This window comes from Ochotona princeps, chromosome 12 (assembly GCF_030435755.1).
Source record: "Ochotona princeps isolate mOchPri1 chromosome 12, mOchPri1.hap1, whole genome shotgun sequence".
NCBI classification, from domain to species: domain Eukaryota; kingdom Metazoa; phylum Chordata; class Mammalia; order Lagomorpha; family Ochotonidae; genus Ochotona; species Ochotona princeps.
This window is the reverse complement of record NC_080843.1, coordinates 26,211,695-26,228,267: the sequence shown is the minus strand read 5'-3', so window position 1 is coordinate 26,228,267 and position 16,573 is coordinate 26,211,695. Positions and strand designations below refer to the sequence as shown.

The 16,573-nt window shown below is 40.7% G+C and overlaps 1 protein-coding gene across 5 annotated transcripts in view; it reads right to left on the bottom strand.

Moving 5' to 3' along the window:
* The window catches only part of TBC1D4 (TBC1 domain family member 4), a 183,958-nt gene that overhangs the window by 49,544 nt on the left and 117,841 nt on the right, over window positions 1–16,573 (bottom strand). For all 5 annotated transcript variants that reach the window (XM_058670648.1, XM_058670649.1, XM_004577424.3 and 2 more), the window contains 3 exons: window positions 12,834–12,953; window positions 1,954–2,028; window positions 476–702 (listed from right to left, as the gene is read on the bottom strand). In XM_058670648.1, coding sequence (XP_058526631.1) covers window positions 476–702; window positions 1,954–2,028; window positions 12,834–12,953 — 422 coding nt within the window. The remainder of the gene's footprint in view (window positions 1–475; window positions 703–1,953; window positions 2,029–12,833; window positions 12,954–16,573) is intronic.

The following is a 16,573-nucleotide window of genomic DNA, read 5'->3' as shown; positions in this document are numbered from 1 at the left end:
TCTAGACTCTATTCATAACTGTTTTCACATTTAGCTTTAATGTGTCATGTAGTAAAACATAGTTAAACACTAGCCCATGTTTGTATGCTGGGAATTTAGGTGATTATTAAGCTCTGGTATTTTATTGCAAGTTAACAGGAAATTCTATCGCTGTGTTATTTTCAAATTTGCTTACTTGGCTTTTAGACCCACCATCAACAAGACACTGAATAAGATGTGTTGTCAGCAGTTTTCAGATCAAAAAACCCTCATAATATTCTGTTTTCCCTCTTTTTCTGAAAACAAAAAGTATGTACATGCAAAACACATGCCTCAACTTTGCTCTATTTCCTTCAGTAACTAGGGTAAAGGAAAAAACCAACTTATTTTAACGGTTTTCCTAAAACTTGGTTTTGGTCACATCTTGACCTCAGAGTGACCCAAACTGGGTGACAGTGCCTTTGCTCTCCCATCCTGGACAGAGGGTCCAACTCACCTGCACTGCTCGCTGGAGCCCTGTCTGAGCAGTGGGGAGCGCACGCCAGGCGCCCTCCCGTCCTGCAAGTTGAGTTTTCTCTTTGTACTTGAGGGTGGGTGGCTGAACGTGTGCGCCCTTCTCCGGAACTGCGGGGAATCGGAGTCCTCCTCTGGGAACGAGTGCCACGCTGACGACAAGGGAGAGGCTGGCGGCGTCCCTGGAGGAGAGTCCCCTGGCGAGTAGTCCTGAAAAGCAAGCACAGGTGAGGGCTTTCTTTCTCAAAAGGGTCAGGGCAGCCTGCGGAAACCCAGGGCTCGCAACCACAGGGCATCTGTTTTCCTCTGGAGTCAGGACAAACCACTTTGTTTCTTGCACTCAACCCTGCGAAGGGTCACGGGTACCCCCATAAACCACTTCTGATAAGCAGCTGTGAGCCAGCATCCGTGGAGAGATAGGGTAGAAAGAAAAAAGGATGATAAGAAAAGGTGTTCTCCGCTCTGGCAAGCGGTGGTAAAATGCTTCAGCTTTTGTTCCACTGTTAACAGAAAGATGAAAAAAGATCATGACCGAGAAAGGGTGGCGTCAGGGGGACACATCTCCAATTTCCGTGACATATCCTCGCCTGCTTCCTGTCTAAACATCAGCAGGACACTTAAGTGGCCAAGCCTTCAGGAAAGGAAAATAGAGCCTGTTAAGTATCCTCTTGGATTGCGGGCGGCTTTCTCCAACTACCAATTGCCTGGGGCAAATGTCTTTTAAAAGACATGAAAAACAGGAAAGGAATGAAAAGTGAGCAGTGTTGGAATGCATCTCATATTGCATGGGGAGACATCATAAATCTCCCAGTTCAGACAGGTATGCTGTTTATACTCTCCAAATAGGCACCGCTGCAGACATGTTTGGCTTGATAAACATGGGTGAGGGGTAGCAGACCCATGGCAGGACTAAACCTGCAATGACATCAAAATAAAGTTGAACAACAACAAAAAAAAAACTGTTAACATTTCCCATCTTAAAAAAAAAACATGAACAGTGGCACATGCTCAGGTTACATGTTGCAAGAATACAGGAAACAGGAAACCAAACCTCATGAGATAAGGAAGAGCCTAATATTGCAAGTTAAAGTGACTACAAAATGTAGGGGGCAAAAAAAAGTCGCATAGGAAAAGAATAAAAACTAGATCGCTGTACAAGTATGGAAACTACCTGGTTCATCCTTATATAGCTCTGTGTCAGCAGTTGCCCAAACAATTGTCCTTCATGACATCATCTCCAGTTAGCGAGCGCAGAATATGTTCTTCCCCAGAGTGAGAAAATCTAGCAGACTCAAAGAGTCATATACCAATGCCCAGATTTTTCTTATTTAAGAGAATCAATCTTCAAATGCTTATCTTTCAAAAATCCAGAAAGGCCTCAACATAAAATGATTAGGCACTCCAACAGTGTTGGTTTTTGCGGAGCCACAGTCAGGAGTAAATCAAGGTGCCAGCACGTACCTTTTCTGAGGCCAGACTGTTGGTCCTTTCAAAGCCGTCCACACTCCCCAGACGGCCTCTCATTCGGTTAGCTCCCTGGATGAAGAGAATGATGAACTCTTTCAGGCAGTTCAAACTGTGACTTCACAAAACATATAAAAGGCAGGTGAAGGTTGCCACTTGGGGTCAACATTAAGTCGATGCTTTCGTTGTGACTCAAATGCGTTGGCAGTGTTAACATACATAACAGGCCCAGTGCATAAACTAGTTTCAATCTATTTCCACTTTATCTAAATCAGATACTCAGACTGAGATTTCTGCAGTCATTTTGTTTACCAGGTTGAATATTATTCACCCATCAGGTCAGTGAAAAACCTCATAAAGTCTGTCTCCTACAGATAAACACAAATGTGAAAGGTACAACAAACCAAACCAGGAAAATTATAAAGAAAAGGTTTAACACACACAACCTCAAGTACCAATGCAATCATTTGTGTTTCAGGGTTATAAATAAACATAGAACTAAAAAAAAATTTTTAAGAATACTGACAACTCAAATTATGGAGTTGGGGGAGTGGTATTCATTACTCCATAACACAAAACTTCCTAAATAAATTATTCCAGGGCAAGCAATGTGGCACATCAGGTTAACCTACTGCTTGGGACGCTTATCTTCCACATTGGAGTACCAGTTCAAGTTGCAGCTGGTCCCTGTCCCCGCCAATGTGCCTATAAAGCAGCCAATGATGGCTCAAGTACTGCCACCCATGTGGGAGACTAGGCACCTGGCTTTAGCCTGGCACAGTCCTGGTTGCCGCAGCCAACACAGGTGCTGAAGCAGTACATGGAAAACCTCTCTATCCATCTCTCTCTCTCTCACTCAGGTGTCTGTAGGCATATGTGTGTAGGGGGTGTGTGTGTGTGTGTGGCGGGGGTGTTCCTCTTTCAAAAAAATAAATCAATCTATAAAAACTCATTTCACATTAGAAGTTTAAAGATCAGTCTGCTTCAACACTGATGAGCAGATTACCATTGATTATCGGCTCCCATCATCCTTAGGTGAGAATTTTATAGACGATCTAAGAAATATGATTAACACACTATCTCATTCATAGACAGGGAGATACAAAAGCTGACTAGAAATCACATCCCCTGGATTTTTAGAGACAAAATCAATCTGAGGCACTCTGTACGAATCTAAAATATCCTGGATATAATCAGTTGATGTGACAGTGTCTGCAAAATTTTAAAAATGTACAGCATTTGCACTGTACATCATTTTTAATTTTTGTCTCCATATGTTCTTAGGTTTAGTTTTTATGGGCGAATAATGTTAAGTTTCTTTTAAACTGTTCATCAAAGTAATACCTGCACGAGTCAAATTGTGCACTCAGGCCCATAAACATGACTAAGGCAAACCAGGATATTATTTCTCTTGATGCTTCCAAGATGCAGTTTATTCTTCAATCCTTAGTCTTTCCATTTCAGGTACTACATATTTCTACTCTGGAATTTAAGACATTATTAGTCTTACTTCATTTTACCCCCTCCCGACTCACTTCCCAACACTGTTCTTCTATGTCACAAATTTCAGTTAAATCAGTATTCTCTGCTTGGATTATTATGACTTTGTAAACACTGTAGGTAAGCTTCCTATTCTTACCATGACTGGATCTGGATATATCATGGATTTTCTGCATTTTGTTTTGCATGGAGTTAATGGCTACTTCTGCAACCACTTATTATAAAAGTCTCCAGTGGATCACAACATGATCAAACATCATGGAATCCATGAGTTTCAGTTTTTACTTTTTCTTTCAGCTATTTGTAATGGATACTTCTGTCATTTTGTTCCAATATGACTTGCTACAATTTTGGATTGCTTTATACACCCTCCTAACATGGCAGCTTTTTTAAAAAGAAAAAGTTCATAGAAAAATGGAATTAAAATTTGTTTTAATTTGGGTAGATTTTTTTTAAATCTTTGCAAATGAGGTGCATTTAAAATGTTCAAGGGTTATTACACTATTAGAAAATGTATATATGAATTTCAAAAAAGTTTTGGAACAAAAGGAACATAAAGTCCATTTTTCCATGACCTTTCGGAAATTCTCTCATGTTTTCCTTCATCATCAACCTAGAAGTTTCCTGTGACTCTCTCTTCTGCTGGAATGTCTGTTTCCTTGATTCTTTGCTTCCTCTTTTTAAACACACTTCCTTATTTTTGTGGAGCACATGGTCCAGGTGCTTTCTGAGAAAAGGAGAGTGGGAAGTAATTTTTTAAAAAAAATTACATATCTGTAAATAACATGATTCTGTGGTTATATTTTATTAATAATTTAGTTGAATGTGAAATTCTGGTTGGGAACATTCCATCACTCAACTCTCCTCTGGTTCAGGAGTCTGATTCCATTGTGATTCCACAGCCTATGTGTACGACCTGCTGTTTCCACATGGAACTGAATTTATGCTTATGCTTGCAGATTCTGAAATTTCACAACAGCACGTCTTGGCAGTTTTTATTTAGCCTTTTCTTAGTATATTAAATCTGGAATCTGTGCATTTTCTCAGTATATTAAATCTAGAATCTCAGGCTCATCAGATTTCAGAGTGCTTAAATGTTTCTTTGAAAATTTCCAGCATATTTTTTTAAATTTTTCTGGAATTCCAACATTTGGCTTTTTCTTTAAAAAAAAGTTACATACTTATTTATCTGAAAGGCAGAATTGGGGGGAGAGAGAGAGAGAGAAGGCAGAGAAAGAGAGAGACACTGAATACACAAAAGACTCAGATTTACTTCCAGGCTGCCAGACTCAGCGCTAGTTGTTGCAGGCATTTGGAGACTGAATCAAATGGGAGAGGGAGCGGGAGATGGAGGGAGAGAAAGAGAGAGAGAGAGAGAGAGATTCCATTCACTAGGTTCACTCACAAAATGGCCACAACAGACAGGGACCTGAAACTTTATTGTTTCTCCTGAAGTAGGCAGCAGTGGTCAGAGCACTTGGGTCATCTTTTGCTGCTTTCTCGGGCACATAATCAGGAAGCTGGATCAGAACTGGAGCAGCTGGGTCTCAAATCAACTGTCATAAAAGCAGCTGGCATTGCAGGAGGTGGCTTAATCTACTGTGGCACATCACTTGCTCCCACCATTACTAGGCTTTGAAATCTCCAAACTGATTCGTTATCTTTTTTTAATTTTGTTTTCCTATTTTACATATCTTGGTCATTTTTCTTTATTGTCTAGAGGATTTTTTTTTTTTTTGCATTCTACTCTTCATAACTTATTCATTTCTAGGACCACCAAGTTTTTAAAATTCTTTCATGTTCTCTGTTACGTGTTTTCAGATTTACAACATGCTAGCTTGTTTCACAGAAGCGATACTTACGGCTTATCTGTATGTATGGAACATCCTTTTGTATCTGCTGGGAAGGGCAATTGGTACAGCAGTTAAGATGCTGCTTGGGATGACTTTACCCCATCTCAGAGTGCCAGAGTTTCATTCCTGGCTCTGCCTCCCACTGCAGCTTCCTGGGAGCTAGCAAGTGGAGGCTCAAGTACGTGGGTCTCTCATTCATGTGAGATTCAGATTCAATTCCAGGCTGCCAGACTTAGCTCTGATGGCTGCGGGCATTTGGAAAATGAAGCAAATAATAGATCTCTGTCTGTCTGTCTGTCCTTCCTCCCTGCCTTTCCCAGAAGTAAAAGTAAATCAATTTTCAAATGCATATCTCCATCTACTATTACTGCAAGCTTCTCCTGCGCCAAATACTAGGTGAAGCATTTTATGCCACATTATCTATTTAATCCTTGAAACAACCCAGTGAGGAAGCCACACTTTGTTAGCTCAAGTTTCCCAGAGAAGATGGAAGTTCTGGTAGACGAAGCCAGCCATTTCATGCAACGAGTTAAAAGACAGAGAAACAATTGGAAAACAGAAGGTACAATTTAAAAGTGAAGGTCCTGGGTTCTTCAATACTGCCTCTCAAAGATAGACCCTTGGGGAAAAACAGAACTATAATAATAGTAAGCCTACATTTGTCATTTGGTAAATGTCCTAGAACCTCATCAAGGCTTTCAGATCTTCAGATCTGTTATATGACTGACTTTTCTCCATTAACAAGCTATATTTTTAGTTAGTGAATTATTGGGTTATTACTGTGTGTTAAGAGGAAACCATAAGTTGATTCCTATCATGTTGATACCTATATGCCAGCTAGCCTGGTTATCTCAAGTGGGTTATTTGATCAAAATGAAGAAAGCAGATAGCAATTTCAGGTACACATTTTGTTCACATTGGTATTACTCATAGTGATGTTTTATCCATATGTAGTTTTGGGCGTACGCACCAAGAGAAACCAACTCACTCAATCTAACACTCTACCACTATCTATTAATCCATGCCTTTCTGCAGGCAGAAACAATGGGCATTGCTGTAAAGTAAACATAAATGAAGCCTATTTTCAAAATAACTTGCACTTTGTGTTTGTATATATTTCTATTTAGAAAATTTCAACTTAAAACAACAGACAAATGATGATGAGCTTCTAAACATTTAAAATTATGGATCTCATTTCATACACATCTATACTTGGTGAAATAAAATATTTGACATCTAAAAATAGCAGAGCTAAGCTAGAGTGTTAGATTTTCCACCACAAAATTCATAAAGGACAAAAAAACAATTTTAGAACTAGATACAACATAGATAAACTCTAAGGACACAGTATTAGGAATAACAAGCCAGGCCAGTCACAAAGTTCAGACAATGTCTGATTTCACTTATAATGAAGTACAGGGAGTGGTCAAATCCATAGAGACAGAAAGTGTTGGCTGTCAGGGGCTATAGCGAGATCCTGGAATTACTTTCCAACTTCAGTTAAGGAAGATGGAAAAGTTCTGTAGATGGATAGAGTTGATGCTTGCAAAAACACTGCTAGTATTTTAATGTCAATGAACTTTACTATTAAAAATAATTTAAAAGGAAATATTATACACTATATATCTTACCACAATGAAAATGGAAATAGAAAAAACTGTATAGGAAGATTTAATTTACCAATTATCATTAAATACCAATTTCACTTCAGATGCACTATTTAAAAACAAATTTAAACCTGGCACATGTGATGCCCACATTGCATCCTGGAGCGAACAGTTCAAATCCCAGCTACTCTATTTTTAATACAGCTTCCTCCTAAGACACATGGGAAGGCAGCAGATAACGACCCAAGGACTTGGGTCCCTGGCATCCTTATGAGATGTGGATGGATTTTTGGGCCCCTGGCTTCACTGTAACCCACACATCTGGCTGTTGTGGGCATCTGGAGAGGGGTCAGTCACTGTCTGTCCCTGTGTCTCCCTCTCCCTGAGTTTCTCCCAACCAGATGAAAGATCTCACTCTCTCTCCCTTCCTTGTACTCATATGTGCTCCCTATCTCGTCAGTTTCCTGTCTTTGCCACTAGGCCACTTCTGTAATTTTTAAAAACCATTAAAAAGATTTCCAGAAACACCCGATTGACAGCACATTCTCAAAGGTCTCACTCTCAGTCAGCCCAGGTATATCCACTGCATCCTCTCTCAGGACTGTATGGGTCCAGGATTCACCCTGGGCTTCCATCAAAGTCACGCAAAGGTGACCTCTTAGATGATGGACACCAGAGCTAGTGACTTTACACAACCATCCACTCTTCCCTAAGCTACATAGTTTGAAACACTTACTTCCCTCCACCTTGCAAGAACAAGAATAGCACCTACCACATACCTTTGCTCTTATACCAACGGGAAATTCTCTGACAATGCACATCATTCATTTATGGCTCTTAGGATGTCCTCCTTTAAGTCCCTAGCCTGTTAACCAGAATTTCACATCCTGGATTCATCTCAAAGATTTGCTCAAGAGACTCATTGATTTTGTACCTTTAAAATTTTTCATGAGAGGATAATTTTAAAACAATTATTTAAGAATGTATACTAAAATATTGTCTGTGTTTCTATTCGTTAAATTTTCTTTGTTGAAACCATACTCAGCAGTCATTATAATCTGCCTGTTTGAGGTGCAAATAGTAAAAACATTACACTTTGTTAAGCTATTCTTTCATATTTACATATCACCTGAAAGAAGGGAAATATTTGAGTATTTTGTTACGTACGTACTTTCCTAAGTGGCATATTAGGTAACACAGAACTATTACGTAGTCTCCATAAGTCCACAGAGAACTGGAATTGATTTCCAACAAATATGCTACTTGGCCGGTCACAGAATGTCACAGAATCCCTTCTCAGATATGGTGGTATAACGGCTCAGAGTTATCTGTGACGTTATACATCAAATGTAGTTAAAATTTTGGCAATGTTCTAAGAGATTTTTAAACTTAAATTTCATTTAATTCACAAATGGACCATGATCCACCATCTTTTGGTTCGTTCCCCAAATGCCCACTACAGCCAGGTCTGGTCTAGGCCAGGTCAATGCTGGGAACTGGGAACTCAAGAAGCATCCCATAACGGTGTTAGGAACCCACTGACTTGAGCCATCTTCAGCCACCCCAGGGAAAGAAACTAGCAGGAAGCTGAAACTAGAAGCTTAGCCTGGACTTGAATGCAGGCATTGTGGCACAGAATACAGGCACACCAAGTACTATCTTAGCCTTTATGCCAAATGCATGTCATCTAAATATTTCACATATAGATTACTCCTCATGAGACCCTGCACCCACATGGGAGACCACGATGAATCTCCTGGCTCCCAGCTTTGGGTCAGCTGATGTAGCCATCTGGGGACTGAACCACCAGATGGAAGACATCTGGAGAGGGGTCTGAAATCTTTTTAAAAACTTGCCTTCAAGTTCAGATATTCTTTGTTCTGCTTGATCTAGTCTGGTAAGGCTTTCAAACGTACTTATCATTTGACTTAGTAAATTCTTCAGCTCTAAATTTCTTTCTGGCTCTTTTTCAAGATATTTATCACTTTGCTGATTTTCTCATTTATATCACTTTCTGATTTCAAAATACTGTGAATCTCTTTTAAATATTCTGATTATCCTTCTGAATGTTTTCTTAAGCATTTTACACTCTTCCTTTCTTTATAGTTTGATATTAAGACATAGTTGTGTCCCTTTGGGAACATCACATTGCCTTGATTTTTTCAGACTCCTTGTATCTTCACATTGATTTTTGCCCAACTTTCCGAAAAATGTGTCTTATGGCATCAGTGTGGTAAACAACTTTGATTTTAATTCCAGTTAGATTTCATAATGTAGTCTCCCTATACCCTTTACTCTGCAGCAGAGTCTAGGGCACTGTAAGGGCCCATGAGGATCTCTTGGACCCCTGACACACAGTTCTCCAATCGGTGCATGAGCAAGCATCTGAAGTCACAGGACTGGACCTCTCATGGACCCCCAAACATGCAGAGTCCTGGCCTCCGTCCCTATGATGGCCTAAAATCACAGGACCCACACTGACCTTAGGATGAACAAGCATACTGACTTCTGGGATCTCTGTGCACATTTCTGAAGTCACAGGACTAGCTGACAACAGGATGGGCAAGGTGTTCAGACCCTCAGCTGCTTACATGTGAGCACCCAAAAGCTGTGAGATCCACATCAGAGTTGAGTTTGGGGATACAGGGTGGCGCAGACTGCCAAATTTGGTCCATAGAAGGATCTGAAGCCAGAAAAGACTGGCTGTTGCTGCTGAGATGAATGGGACACAAAGAGTATGTAAGGACCCAAAGGAATGGGATCTGAGTTGTACTGGGTTGAGTGGGATGCACAGATCCCCATTATCTGTCTGGATGAGGACCCAAAGACAGAAGCAAAACCGACATCGTGAGGCCAGGTGCTTTCCGAGTTCTCAGCAAGGTTCTAAGAACATTCAGTTTGGGGCAGTAGTAGACTGAGCTGATGTTATTAAAAACTCTGACCAGCACTCCTGGTGTGATAGCCAGATGTCAGGGGAGCAGCAGGGTTCAAAGACTGGGATAAGGAGAGGTAGAGGGGTATAGACCTAAGTCTGGGGAGCCAGTTGCCCTTCCTAGGGTCCTGGAGGCAGGCTCTCTCCACTGCTCTGCAGTCTCTGTCTTGGGTAGTGCAGACACTAGGGTGCCAAGTTCACCACTGCTCTGCAAGGTGTGTAAGGCTGGAATCTTGCTTGCTAGCATGGTGGAATGTCTGTGGGTTCCAGGGGCAGGAACCAGCATTGGCTGCTGTCCTGAGGCAGCAGGGATTCAGATAGTGACTCCTTTCTCAGGATGGTAGCTAGTTCTTCAAACCAAAGCAACCAACCATGAGCGCTCCAGGAACCTCTCCTCAGTGGGCTCCTAGTCTGCTGTGCCTGTGGAGTCCTCCAGTATGAGAAAGACTGAGGTGACCGTGTAATTGGGATTTGCTGGGTCCTTTCATGATCCTGACCCCTACAATAGAGATTCCATTGTCAGCTGGCTTTGATCCTCCAACATGCCATCATAGTCTCTGTTTCCCTTGCCAATTTCTGCTACTGCATTCTGGCATGCCTCCCTTGGCATTCACCTTGAGATGCTGGTGTTGGAGAGAAGGAGGTAAACACTGGACATGTCTATTCAACCATCTTGGAAGTCTCCAAAGCCATGAGAATTTTGTTAAAACTTGCATTAATACACTTCTGACAAATTTGACAAAAGGATGTCCTCTTCCAAGAGTTTGCTTTTGGCTGACAAAATAATGACATGCCCAGCTGACCCAGCTTGCTGCAGGGAATTTGCTAAGAAAAAAATGAGAAGAATCTTAATTACTAGTAGAAATATCTGTAAAAGTATTTTGAGCTCTAGCAAGGAAACAAAACTAAAAAGACAAGCGACTGGTACAGATGGACAGTAGGCTAATCCTCCAGTCTGCAGCACCAGCATCCCTTATGGGTGCCAGTTCATGTCCTGGTTGCTCCACTTTCACTCAGCTCTCCACTTAAGGCTTGGGAAAGCAATGGAAGATGGCTCAAGTCCTTATGACCATGCACCCACATGGAAACCTGGAAGAAACTTCTGATTCTCAATTTCAGATTGGCTCAGCTCCAGCCATTTTGGGAGTGAACCAGAGGATGGAAGACCAACCTTTCTGTCTCTCCTTCTCTATGTAAATCTGCCTTTCAAATAAAAAACTAAGAAGACCAGATGTCCAAAGTCACTGTGTTCTTAATGCTTCATTGAATAAACAGAAAATTTCAAAATGTATGCAACCACTTGGCTAAACTCATTCTCATTATGCTATTAATGCTAAACAGAACTAAATGCATGCCTCCTTTAAAATTACATATTTATAAATAGTTAAATGTTACTTCAAAGTCCTTTCTGAAATCTAAGAATTTATATCACTCTGTGCCTCTTTAAAAGCACTGAAAGATTACTGAAGACTATAAGAAACTGAAGGAAAAAATTTCTTTCTGCATTAACAAGAGGGGTCAAGAGACTTTAAAAGAAATCATCAAGAATATCTTTTCCAATTTTGTTCCAAGGTTGAGCGAGCAAAAGGTACAGCTGTTGTGTCACTCCTCAAATGACACAACTGGGGCTGGACCAGGCTGAAGCCAGGAACCAAAACTCAATTCAAGTCTCTCACATGAGTGGCTGGGATCTAACCACTTGAGCCAGCACCTGCTGCTTTCCAAGGTCTGCATTATCAGGAAGCTGGAGGCCAGAGCCAGAGCCAAACGTGAGCCCTGGGCACTGTGTTTTTCATTTTGTACAGGCAGCATAGGTTTTGAGTTGACCTTTTCACTGATGAAGGTCATTTTGTCTGCTGAGTGAAGTGTTGGCTGCCAGCTTTTAACATTTTTTCTCTGTAATAAGTAATGTATCCTCTCCATGACCTACCTTCAATGTGTTCTTTTAGGTCTTGTTTCTTAGTAGAATCATGGTATCCCAGTTTACACCACAGTTGATAAACTCTGTTGCTAGCATTCATTTTTCTTGATGCTCATATTGCATCCAATGATACCAGTTGGAGCCTTTCCAAGGTTTTTACCTCTAGAACACATCATCTCCTGTGATCACTTTCTTACTAACTAAAAGGATGATACTCCAGGTTGATCGTGCACGTTCTCTATCATCCTGGAACTAGCCATTTCTCTCCAGATCCTGGGTCAGTCTAGTGAATGTCAACCAACCAGTCTCATCATCTGATGTATGTAGTAACCGGACAAAATCAGGGGCTCTATGTATACGTTAGCATATATTCACACACACACACACATCATGATTTCACAGAGACACCTCCAAGTTTATCCAACCACATAATGTTCACTTCCTGCCTTTTTACATTTGTGATTCCCTTCTCCACAGATCACACTGCTTATTTGTTAAGTTCTGTGTGTATAACAAATGCCAACCATGTGAATACTTTTCATCCATTCAGGTACTGACACTCTACACTGGGGTTGCCACCCCACACATAGAGTTCCTTGCCCTACTGACATTCTCCTCCTTGTCCGGAGCACCTGCAATAAGCACTCTCTTCTCCATTCTGGCTCACACTTTGCACTGGCTCTACCCTATGCAGGGATGAGCTCCTCAAACAATGATGAACTTGACTATCCAGACCAGGCTGCTCTCATCCACTGACACCCGCTTCAACACACAACTCTCACAATGTGCACTGTACCACACCCTGCACACCCCCAGGATTGGGCATCAGTATCCAATTTCCCCTCTTCCATACATTCCATAGTTCTATCAGATATTTACTGCTCAAATTCATATGTTGGAGTTCAGAAAATAAATCTAGATTTGAGAAAAAACTTATTTTAAGTGTTAGCTAGTTATCCAAGTCAGTTTGTTCTTTTTAAGGAAATCTTTCGTAAGTCATTTGAAAATGAAGCAAAACAGAAACATAGACATGGATACCTAAAGGACTCCCTGTTTGATCTTACCCTTGAGAAGATATTTTCCAGGGAGCTAGTTAGGGATCTCTTAGCTTTGTTTTTCAAGATGTCAAGTTTGAATCTTCCACTACTTGTTGCATTTTCCGGGATTGTACTGTTTGAGAAAGTCTAGAGGAAGAAAAACACAAAAATTTTAGTTTCAACATATTCTCAAGGTTAAATGAGGCTTTAAACACAGGCTTAAGATCAAGTCATTACTTTCCACAAGAATCCTCCAGTAGCTGTATTAAGAACTAATAATTAAGGTTCCACACTGTGAACACAAAGATTATAAGGGAAAGAGTTTAAGTTCAATACAGCAATAAAAGAAATAAGGTCTTTCTTTTCATGCCTTTCCTTTCGACTAATATATTCTTGCTACATTTAAAAAATATTAATCTTGAGGTGTCAGTTTTTACTGCTGTTACTTTGATTAATGACTGTAATCCTTCTTTTCCAAGGTACATGTTTCCTTTCCAAATTACTTAAAAAATAGTTAATAAGTATGAAAGAACAAAGCATCTTCCAAATAAAACTGCATTGTGCTAATGCCTTTGTTGTGCAATTCCACTTTTACTTCTGAGTAGGGCATTTCTCTTGTAGGTCAGCAAGTAAGTCCTCACTGATAGTGCTAATCTGTAGGAGGGGGTGGGCATCTGGCCTGGTAGTAATGATGCCTGCATCACACCTTCTAGTACGTGGGTTTAATTCCAACCTTTAACTCTTGACTTCATCTCCCCGCTCATGTAGATCCTGGTGGGCAACAGTGATGGTTCAAATAATTGCATCCCTGGCACTCACATGGCAGACTTAGAACTGAGTGCTTACCTCTCAGCTTTAGTCTATCCCAGTCCTGTCCACTGTGGGCATTTCAAGAATGAACTAGTAGATGGTCTGTCTGTCTCTCTGTCCCTCCCTCCCTCCCTTCCCTCCCTCCCTCTTTTTCTCCCCCTCCCTCCCTCTTCCTCTCCTCTCTCTCCCTCGATACATAAAATTAAATTGTATGAGAATTTACAATCTATCCAATCTATCAGATTCTCTATCTTATCCCCATTGAAGTATACAGCTACTATGTACTCACATCTGATATGGTTCTTGGAGCCCAGACACACTCTAATTATAAGGTAATTTACAATTTACTTGGAAAAAAAGAACAGCTCAGTGCACATAGAAACATCAAACAGGAAAGCACTGAGATTGGTTGCAGGTGTACATGTTCAGGAAGAAAAGGGAATACAAAATGTAGACAGAAGGAAGACCCAAATGAAAACTTTTAGAACTAATGATGCTTGCTACAAAAATCATAAACACCAAATGGCTTAAGCGGCAGATCAGCACCATTGTTTGGCTATAATAGAGTGAAAAGTAACACAAGAAAATAATGCTGAAAAAATATAAAACTTGGGATGGTCTGACATGCCAGGTAAAGACAAGAATCACTGGTAGGTCCAAACTTATAAGCAGAGTGGAGATTACACAGAAAGCAGTGTTTTAGGGAAATAAATCTGAAAGGAGAGTTCAAAAACATCGAAGAGACAAGAACATAGCTGGAAAGACCAAACAAGGCTTCCACAGCATCCATGCAAGAGACTAAAAAGGCAACAGCTCCATCAGTAGAAAGTAACTTTAGAAAGTTACTGATGTGAGGGAAAAAATGTCAGAAAAGGAAAGGATGGAACACAGTGTGTAAGGTACGGACTGCACTTGGCTTAGAGGGGTGTACAAAGCTCTGGGATTACTCATTATTTTAAGGCTTCCACATGAGTGTCAGGCCTAAGTCAACAAACTATCTTGGCATGTAGCACAATGACTAACACAACAGCAGCAGCAGCTCAGTAAATACAGGTGGGATGGTAGCTGGGGGAAGATGGAGCAACTTCGCCAGCAGAAAAACAAAAGCAATTCATGCAGATCTCTTCCTCTAAAATCTTCAGTACCCAGCACCCTCCACCACAAAGGAAATGCACCCTAGGCACATTGTCCTTTGACTTTAAACCCATGCCAAAGCGCAGGGTTTCCATGTTCTTTCTGTCCACTCAAAATCCTCCATGGACACCAAATCTGTGTTCTCACTGGACATTTCCAAAGTGAACTCTCAGGATTTATTCCCATTCCTACCCCAATCTGGTCTTGGTCTCTCTGTCTCTCTCTCTCCCCTCTCCCTTCTCTCTTTCCCTTTTTTCAAGCTCACTTTCATCCATGTTCCCCTAAACCTGACACTGTAAAGGTATTTAAAGCAATTTCCTCTCCACTTATGACCCACGCACCTAATCACTAAGTTCAAATGGTGATGCCTTTCCAACAACTCTAGGCCTCAGAACTTCTGCACATTTCCAGTGTTCTAATTCAGCACCTCTCCTGAACCAAATACCTTTTTTTGGGACACAATCATCCATTCTATTTGCTAGGCAGTGCTATCTCTGTTTTGCACATATTTATAGCTACAGCATATTGCAACTGATTAATGATATGTTGGATATTTCTCCTAACAATCAGATATCAGAAAAGGAATGCTCTTACTCCCCACCACTGCACTTGTTAAAGGTCTGTATTACTTCTCACATAGTCAGGTACTAGGTAGAGAATGTGACTTTAGTCCCACCAATTGCAACCACCTTATGCAACAACATACCTCCTTACTTATTTGAAACTCTTTCATGACAAAGTTAGGTGTCTTTCACCTCAACTTGGCCTGTTCCTCCAACTCCAACTCATTTCCCAACAAACAACCAAGCATGCCCAAAAAACCAGTATCTACTTCTAGTGCCTGCATGAAGAATGTTTGGCCTCAACAGCACTCATCACTATGCTCATTCCCTCAACTTCTCCATAGCAACTTCCTCTTCCTTAAAACTTCAGCTGCCTACACACTACTCTTTATTTTAAAAAATATTTATTCATTCCTTTCTTTCCTAAGATTTATCTTATTTTACTTGAAAGTCAGAGTTACAGAGAGAGAGATGGACAAAGAGAGACAGAGAGGGAAGGAGAAAGAAAGAGATCTTCCATCAGATGGCTCACTCCCCAAATGGTCACAATGGCCAGAGCTGGACAGATCCAAGCTGGGATCCAGAAGCTTCTTCTTAGTCTTCCATGTGGATGAAGGAACCCAAGGACTTGAGTCATCTCATCCTATGCTGCTTTCCAGGCCATACACAGGGAGCTGGCTCCGAAGTGGAGCAGCCAGGACTTGAACCAGTGCTCATAAGGATGCCAGTGTCACGGGATGATTAGCCAGATACACCTCTGCACAATCCAATTCTTTACTTTGTAAATTGTTCCTTCAACCTACTCATTATTACATGCCAAAGGAAACATATACCTGTTTTTGTGCTTTGAAAAAACACTTCTAGATGTATTCTATGCATCTATTTGTTTTCATTCCCATTTCAAGTACTCAAGTATTTAGAAGGAATATGATTTCTTTCTTCCTTACGTCCTTTCTTTATTTTTCTTTATTTCCTTCCTTCCTTCATCTCCTCCTCCTCTTCCTCCTTTTCTCCTTCTTTCCTTTTCTTTTCCTTCTCCTCCTTCTCCATTTTTTTTTTTTTTTTTTTTGGTCATTTATCACACAGCAGCTTACCTCAGGCTCTTAAAAAGTGCTAATTCAATGGGTAAATGAAAGAATGTGGAGTTAGCACTGTGGAGCAGCAAATTAAACCCTGACTTTCAATATCAACATCCCAAGTTGAAGTACTGATTCAAGTCCCAGCTGTTCTGCTTCCACTCCAGTTCCCTGCTAATACCCC